Here is a 9,184-nt window from a genome sequence, read left to right as displayed (position 1 = left end):
AATTACAATATTTAGCTTCCTAGAAATTGATGGTTTGTCATAAATCCAGTACCTACATAACACATACTATAATTATAAAAAAAATCAATTGAGAAAGGAATTTATTTCTGCCGACATGATATATTGTTAAATAATTGGTAAATTTTTTTGCATACGAAATCCCTCCGTTTATTTTGATTCGGAATTTGTCTAATTTTACGAATGTATAAACATAAGTAAAGTTAAATTTCGATTTTTGCCCCAATTTCCTAGATCAGTTTTTTGTATTTTTAAAATACGTATTTTCGACTACCAAGTAGTCATCATCAGTAAGAATTGGCTAGTGATTACTCTTATTATGAATGTTACTCTTTGCTTCACGTTTGTGCACTCCGCCACCAAATTAGCAAAGAGTAACATTCATAATGTACTTTGCGTACTCTGCCTACGCATAAATCCGCCCCTGCATACGAGCCATTTCAAAAATCATTCTTTCAATAAACTGATACTTTTATCCATCATCTTTATAATACAAAAATAAAAAACTTTAATCTTTAACAAAATGTTTATTCAAATATCTAAAATATCATAAGTTAAAAATTTTTTTAATAAGGGAGGTAACACTGTTTTACTAACATGTTTACAATACGTACTCCCTCCAAAAATATTTTTATAAGTAATTCGACATAAATGCTGAAGTGACAAGGAATTTGATTTTAAAAACGTAATTTGTTGTAATTTCGTATTGAAATTCGAATCAATTGGTATTTCTATATGATTAAAATGTAAACCAGCATAAACTAATAATAATACAATGTCAAAAGCATCTTTATTCAAGCATTCATGAATTATGATATTATCTAAATTGATATCAGCACCATTTACAATAAAATATTTAATTAGATCAATATTATTACCATATATTGCATATAATAATGGACATTCATTTGAATTATTTTTAACATTTATATCAGCACCATGTTCAATTAATAACTTAATTATGTCTATATTTTGGTTATTAAGCGATGCATAATGAAGAGGACGTGAATCATAATTATCTTTGGCATTGACATTCGCACCATGGTCGATTAACAGTTTAATAACATTCATTTTATATGAATGTGTAGCTAAATGAATTGGTTCTTTTCCTGCCTGATCTTTTACATGAATGTCCGCACCATTTTTAATTAGTAACTCAACAAGTTTAATTTGATTATGTTCCACTGCCAAGTGAATAGGACATACTTTCAAATGATCTTTTGCATTAATGTTTACACCATTATCAATAAGAATTTTAACAGAGTCTATCTGACCAGTAAGTATTGCTAAATGTAACGGTGTTCTTCCACGGTAATTTTCAACATTTACATTTGCACCTCGTTCGATTAATAATCGTAACATATCGGTATGATTACCTCTTATTGCATAATGTATAGGACGTCCTCTAAAATTATCCACAGCATTAACATCAGCTTTATGTTTGATTAATGTTCTGACCATATTTAATTCGTTATTCTGCGCCGCAATATGTATTGGATATTTCCCCCAATTTGTTCTTGCATTTATATCCGCACCATTTTCACAAAGTAATTGAAGGATTACTTCATTTCCATTTTCTATAGCATAATGAATCGGTTGCAATTTACTAATATCTTCAACATTAACATTAGCACCATAATCTAATAAGATTTTGACAATATCTGTGTTATTTCCTTGTGCCGCAATGTGGATCGGATATTCATCACAGGAATTCTTAGCATTAACCTCGGTATTATACTCCAAAAGGAGCTTAACTATATCAATGTTATTGTTTTTAATTGCTAAGTGTAATGGTCGCAAATTATTCTTATCTTCTTCGTTTGTATTACCACCATTCTTTAGTAGTATTCTTAAGATTTCTATGTTACCGACCTTAATTGCACAATTTAAAACACTACTATTTTCGTCACACTGAATTTCACCAACATTAAATTTTTCTAATAGTAAATTCAAGTTTTCGAAATCAACTTTTTTTATTGATGAAAATAAATCGTAAAATACATTTCGATCCATTATTCTAAAAATATAAATTTTTATTAACAGAAACCTGTTGTACCAACCATTATGTTTTAAGTTATTTTATAAAACAAACGAAAAAAATTAAATTATAATACAGGCCTTTTCATCGATTTGCTATTGTTTCTGGCAGATGTCAAAAAACTATTCAAGTAAAGAAAACAAATATATTTTATCTTTATCAAACAGCTCTTTTTGACATAGATAAAATATATATAGTTTTTTGACATCTGTCCGAAACAACAACAAAAATCATTTTAAAATGCAGACTAATAAAAATTTTTATTATGTTTTTTTTTTTTAATTTTTTGCTTTATTAAACGTCCTTATGAAATCCAAGCACTTCAAATTTTGTTATTGCTGTATTTTTATTTAAGAAATAACGTTGAATGTCATACTCACTGAAACTTTATCTAACAATAAATGGCGAGTGTAAAGCATCTCCATAATCCGTATACATGATATTTTTGTGTATGTGGAATTCTTTAAAACAGACATTGCCAAAGAATTCCACATACACGAAAATATCATGTATACGGATTATGGAGATGCTTCACTCTGGAATTCCTTAAAACACACATTGCCAAAGAATTCCACATAGCACAACAAAAATTGGACAAACATTTAAATTCGCAACTTAATGAAATTTAACACTTTTTACTTATTGGGTAAGTTAATATGGGTACATCAAGCATCACAGACAGCTAAATCACGGTTATAACGTGATACTAGGTTTATGCTGATTTTGTTATTTTCTTAGTCACTTGTCCACTTCAGCTTTCTTTTACTTAGTCCAGTAGTGGACTAATAATAAGAGCGGATTTAGAAAAGATCAATCGATACAATTGCCCCGTACAAAAAACTGAAATCGGTAGTAGAAACTTTTTTGCAATTAATTTTTAGGCAAACTGGCTTATTGACGATTCTTATAATATAAATTACCATTGAACACGATGGTGCTATCAAAAAGTATGAAAACTGTCGGACTTCAATGTTAAAAACTTTGTTTTTAGTCATTAGTAATAATAAGCGCTGTCTGTTATAATAAGGATATAACAGACTAGTGTTATAGTGTAACATTCTTTGGTATGATATACTTGTAAAATTCTATTGACACGCAAAAGAATAAATTATAAAATAATTGATTATCAATTAATTAATTAATATTAATAATAGCAGGTCTATCCTGGCAGAGATTACACTCCTAAATTGTTTATATTTTAATAAACCTATATTCAATGTTATTTTCATCAATTAACAGATGAGGGAAGATTATTGTAAAAGCTTTAGAAATGAATAGTATTGATCATGAAATATTTGAGCAAAATCAAAACACACAACCATAACTTCACAGTATATATTCTTACCCTAAGTTTTTATTTATTAGAAGGGTGTTTTGGGATATCAGAATTTTTTTCAAATATAATTTTTAGAAAGTGAATCAATACACAGAACACATCAAAAAACTCACCTAACAAAAATTTTATTAAAATATTTTGTTACCTTTGCTTTTTTTGAAACCATTAAAATTAATTATAATTTATTATTCACTAAATTTATAGAAAAGTCAAAATTAACTGTTCACATTTTTTCAATAGTAGGTACTAATTTAGTACGTTCCGTTGTTCGTCAATATCTGAAAATAAATCTATTTTTATTCGAATATACTGTACTCAAAGATTGGCTATTTATATAAATTATTGTTCATTGAGATAATTCATATACAGATATACGAATTAAATACTATTCTTTTCATTGCTTCGAATAAAATGCATACAATTTTTATTTTGTAAAGACTGCACTTTTTTCTCACAGTGACAATGTAAATAAATGAACCTACCCTCAACAACAGAAAAAAGGGGGATTTTGAAAAAAATCAACGATTTTCCACGTGTTTCTATAACTTTTTGCAATTTACTCGAAAAATATTCATTTTAGAGAAAAAATAGTTAAGTCTAAAGTTATCGGGCGTAAAATCGATCGATTTGTACACATAAACTTTTTCTTATATTTCATATTTTCTGAAAAATCTACATCAATGTTCAATTTTCCATGTTTTTGGTGATTTTTTTAGGGAAAAATACTTTGAATAAAAGTTGTATAACATACTTTCCAACCGATCTGTATATTTTGATTGCTCCTAATATTTTGCATCTTCGGAAAAATCAATATTTCGATATTAAATATATATAAATTTTTCGGAAAATGCGACAATCAAAATATACAACAGATCAGTTGGAAATGTTATGCTTAACAACTTTTATTCAAAGTATTTTTTCGCACGGTGGTTATGATTTTAATTTCGGGTATAAATATCAAAAATTTAAAAATCAGTATTTAAATATTTTCAAATTTATTGATAATAAATTTTAAATGTAATTAATGTAATTAAATTTTTCTAAAAATGTTAATGTTTAATCTTACAGTTAAATACAAACTTCGGTACTTAATCTGATAGAGGTCAAAAAAATGAATACACAAAAATCCCTATAAATAGTTTTGATGAAAATTAAAATGATGTGTGTTGATTTTATGTGTGAACTTTTTTTTGTACCTCTTTGTATATTGATACAAGAAGTTGTCAAAAAATCACCGAATTATTTAAGAGTGAAATAACTTTCTGCAATTAATTAATTTTAATATTTTGCAATTATAATGTTAAATCCTAAATTTGGATAATTTTTATGGCACTGAACTAGTTTATGTTTCTAAAGTAACAGGGGCTTTTTTTGGTCTCGAAATTCCTTATGAAATAAACTAATTCAACATAAAAAAGTTTCCTGAAATATTAAAATAAATTAATTGTAGAAGTACATTTTCGGGCGTGTAATCTATTTAATTGTAGGAAGTTTCGGTGATTTTTTTGATCACCTTGTACAACTATCAAATTTTTATGCTTTTTATTATTGCATAACGTAGGTATTAATTATGCAAAATTTTGATGAATAGAATCAACATATACGACAATAATTATATAAGCAATAATCACATTTTTAAATCACGTGGATTACGTAAAATTTGAAACGTAAAAAAATAGAATATTTAATATTAATAATAGAAAAAAAAATTAACCAGTTTCCTGGAGTGTAAATATGTATGAATTTTAGCGTTTCAGTTTATAAATTCAATAAAACTGCCTCGATTTAAAACTTACAACATGAAAATTTTCCAGTCCCAAGTTCGAATTAATTTTTCAACATTGTTATTCGGCTTAATTTGTTGAATCCAGCCCCATCTATGAAGTTCATTTCATTTAATTCATAAAATTTCTTTCAACTGAGTCGTTATGCTGATGTTTTTGTCATTTCATATAAATGAAAATCATTATTTTCATGTAAATTCGTAAGAAATGTGTAAATCATTTCTTAACTCATGGAAATATAGAAACTTACACTTACTACAATCATTTTATAACAACTTATTGAATTGTTTATAGACAAATTGAAAACAGTACATGTTTATTTTTACAAATGCATAAACAGATTAAGAATTAAAATAATTTTGTGACTTTTAAATTTAATTTAGCATGTAAAATTTATCATCTGTGAAAAATTGAGCCTGCATAAGTTAAGTATTTGATAGTCTGATAAGCGTAAGCGTACGGCGTACCTGAAGATTTCTTTAAAATAATAAACTGGATTAAAAATTATTTGGATTTAGTTTTTTTTTAAATTTTTTAAGAAAAGTGTTATAAATTTCAGCCAGGCAGCTATTCAATTTTTGGGAAAGTGAATAATCAAACTAAAATCATACGAAATTAGATTTAACAGTCAATATAGTCACATTTGCATACATCTACAATATAAGGATATCGACTACACTTGGGTAAACCAGGAAATCTTATTTTTAGCAATAGAATAGCCAAAACGAAAATATAACTATTTTTTATTGAAAAGGCATCTAAATTTTACTTTAATAATAAAATAAAAATTATTATTGCATTCCTTAACAGTGAAGCTTATGGTTAAATTCTTTATAAACCAGAAACCAATTCGCGACTCCTATAAAATCTATAAGTGGTAGACCGTGGGTCACCACGTTTTTTTTAAAATGATTTGACTAGCCCCCCCAAATTTCCTCTACGATTTTTTCGAAAAGATTGCGTTTTCAAATGAGCATGATGACGTCATATTTGAGTTACCGCTTTGAAAAATCGCAGTAGGGAATTTTTCGGACACACTTTGACACATTTTACATTTTGATATATGTTCTACGATAATAACTATTTACACCCTACTAATTACGGGTTCATGACCAAATCAATAGAGTTCAGGACAGTATTTTGGAATCGCGAATAGCTTCTATTTATTTACCAATAGAAATTCATACATTTTTTTTAACAAAAAATGGAATAATTTAAATATTTATACAACAAATTTTGTGCGTAATAACTATTAAAATATTAAAACACAATTAAATTACATTAAAAGTTGCGAAAGTTTTTTATCCATTAGAAATTCCTTATGAGCAAAATTCGTATAGTGATATTTTTTTAAAAAGTGATTTGACAATAATCTAACTTAACAATCGGTATGAAAAATTGAAAATATTATTCGAAAACAGTTGATAAACAATTTAAAAGAAAGCAAAACGTTTAGAATATTTACAATTTCTAACAATAAGAACAAGTAGCTAAAAAGAATATGATTTTTAAGATATTCGTCTATTTTTTTTTATCAATTTAGATTCAAGTTCGTTATTCAGTCGTTAATTGCAAAGTCAAGTCAAAGTTTTTACTTCTTAATACCCAAGAACAGTATCGATTTGGATGATTTTTAACAGACTTTTAAAAAAAGTGTTTCAACAAAGCTAGCTGCCTGCTATTTATCGAACATAAATAAATATTATGGTATACCAAGACCGTAGCCAGCCATATGATCAGAGCACATTCGCAGGCTTTTTAAGAAACGGATACCAGAAGTACGTATGGGGACTAACAAAGAAAACGATGATTCATCTTTTCTGTTACTACCGAGCTCTTGATTTAAGAAAGTTGATGAATTGAAATTCTTGCTCTAAAAATATTGTAACGCCACGGGTATCACTAAAAAATTTTCACTTCAAAAATATTTCTTAAGCTGCGAACAGACACGAAGGCGAGCACCAATTAACAACCTAAATAGGCAAGTAAAAAACATTATATAGCATCGCAAACTGAATACAATCCATTCATTATACGATGTTATATCCCCATTTGATACTTGCCTATGTTTCTTTTTATTTGTTGTTCACCTACGTGTATGACCGCCACAAATACGTGATACGTAAATTGATAAAAACTATTTACTACGACACTGTTAAAAAACCTGTTTAAGCATAAAATGAGACTAACAAATTGCGGTATTTTAAAAAAAAATTGATAATATAAACAAATTATGAATTCAATATTCTTTACAAAAGCTTTCGTACAATCTCGGGATTTTGAAAAATTCTCCGGTGTTTTATCAAATAAATAAATAAATATTTTTGCCGCTAATACATATTTTTAATTGACTATATTCATTCTTCATATGAAAATTCATATAAACTTGTAAATATTTTAATAATCGTATGAAATTTATGTACTAAATTGCTTATTTTATAGCTTTAACAAATTACGAACTTGTTATGTAACAATAATTATTTTGTTATTCACTACATTTTCACTACTAAGTAATATTATTGTTCTATAAGAGCACCAGAAGATAATCGTCATGTATTACAAATATAATTGCTCTTAAAGTTAAACGAGCTGAAAATGAAAACTATTTATGACTTAGTTTAAAAATTTTATAAAATGATATTTACTAATCATAATATAAAATATTTCAAATTACTTAACAATCTAAGTGAGATGGGGGAATTACAACTGAAAAATTAAAAGAAGCAAATGAACAAAATCTAAGTGAAAAGAAAATCAAGAAGTTGGTAATCACAACGATATTACATTATTGTTGCTTTCATTATTAAAAATAAATAAATTATTTAAAAACAGTATTTTTATTATATCCGCTCTCACATAAAAAAAAATTGTAAACCCTAAACAAAATATAAATGCAAAAATTATCATTAATTTGAATTTTTTAGGAAGTTCAGCTTTTAAAAATCTCATTAATCCAATTCAATTAACTATTTAGTAAGTAATTAAAAAAGTGCAAGCTCTTTTTTGTATGTACTGACAAAAATATGTATTATTCTTATATTTTATGCGAACTTTATTAAACCAAATATCTGCTTTTTTTATCGAAAACCTTTTCATTTTTCTGATTAAAAAAAAAAAAAAAAACATTATATCATCAGTGTACAACATATTCAAAATATCAAAATATTGGACAACATGAATTAACAGTGGAAAATTTAATAGATCGAATTTAATGGACGAGAAGAACTTAGCAAAAAAGACAATTTAATGGACACATGTTTAAGAACTCAAAACTCTATTATTTGCTTAAATCTCTCTTCAAAAGGAACATGTTAAAATATTTAATTTTTTCGACCAGAAATCCTAGAAGTTCCTAGTGATAGAATAATGATTCGTCCATAAAAATGTAAAAAAATTGTAGATCAAATCCGAATTTCTCTGTTCGCACATGCTATAGAAATATATACATTTTCTTCTTAAATTAGTACATTATGAAATGCTTTATTTTATTCATCATGAATTTTTATATATAATCTAGTGATTCGAACATATTTATAATCCGCCACTTCCTAGTTTTTAAGACTGGCGGATTAATGAGACTCTACTGTACTATATTGGATAAGGTTTAAAAACTGAACATCACATATATAAAATACATTTACTTATGCATTTAATATTTTCTTTTTAAAATAAATTTAACGAATTTTAAATTAAAAAAATATGAACAAGCTTTCAAATCCAATATTCACTTCAAAAACATTTTTGCATTTTATATAACTAATAAATTGAATGAAATCAGTTTAAAAGCTGAAAATTAAAATAAAGCATAATTTTTTTTGATAACAGTCTTAAATATCCTATCTATTTATCTAAAACTATCTTTTTTGTTAAACTTTCATTTCTTTCAGCGTAAAGCGTTTTTTGTTTTTAATTGTCGTCGCATCATTTTAGGCAAATAATTTTGAAAAAGTGTTATCTTTAAGGATTTTCTTTGTTTAAACGAACAGATTAAAGAATATTTTTATTCAA

At 26.3% G+C, this 9,184-nt stretch overlaps 1 protein-coding gene across 1 annotated transcript; it reads right to left on the bottom strand.

Annotated features, from left to right (window-relative positions):
* Positions 1-465: 465 nt before the first annotated feature.
* On the bottom strand, positions 466-2,054 carry LOC123295957 (putative ankyrin repeat protein RF_0381). Its single transcript, XM_044877419.1, has 2 exons — positions 616-2,054; positions 466-501 (listed from the first exon to the last, which is right to left on the bottom strand). The coding sequence occupies exons 1-2, from the start codon at positions 2,029-2,031 to the stop codon at positions 466-468; spliced, it is 1,452 nt and encodes a 483-aa protein (XP_044733354.1). The 5' UTR covers positions 2,032-2,054.
* Positions 2,055-9,184: the final 7,130 nt, after the last annotated feature.

The sequence above is a fragment of the Chrysoperla carnea genome, chromosome 3 (assembly GCF_905475395.1).
Source record: "Chrysoperla carnea chromosome 3, inChrCarn1.1, whole genome shotgun sequence".
NCBI lineage: Eukaryota > Metazoa > Arthropoda > Insecta > Neuroptera > Chrysopidae > Chrysoperla > Chrysoperla carnea.
The sequence above is the reverse complement of the archived record's forward strand: the minus strand, read 5'-3'. Positions and strand labels throughout refer to the sequence as shown.

Excerpts from the sequence above, each read along its gene's own strand:
- LOC123295957 (XM_044877419.1), bottom strand. The coding sequence starts at position 2,031 with ATGGATCGAAATGTATTTTACGATTTATTTTCATCAATAAAAAAAGTT. Across the intron at positions 502-615 it reads GGAGTACGTATTGTAAACAT|ATGATGGATAAAAGTATCAG; the intron begins GTTAGTAAAACA and ends TGTATTATAAAG.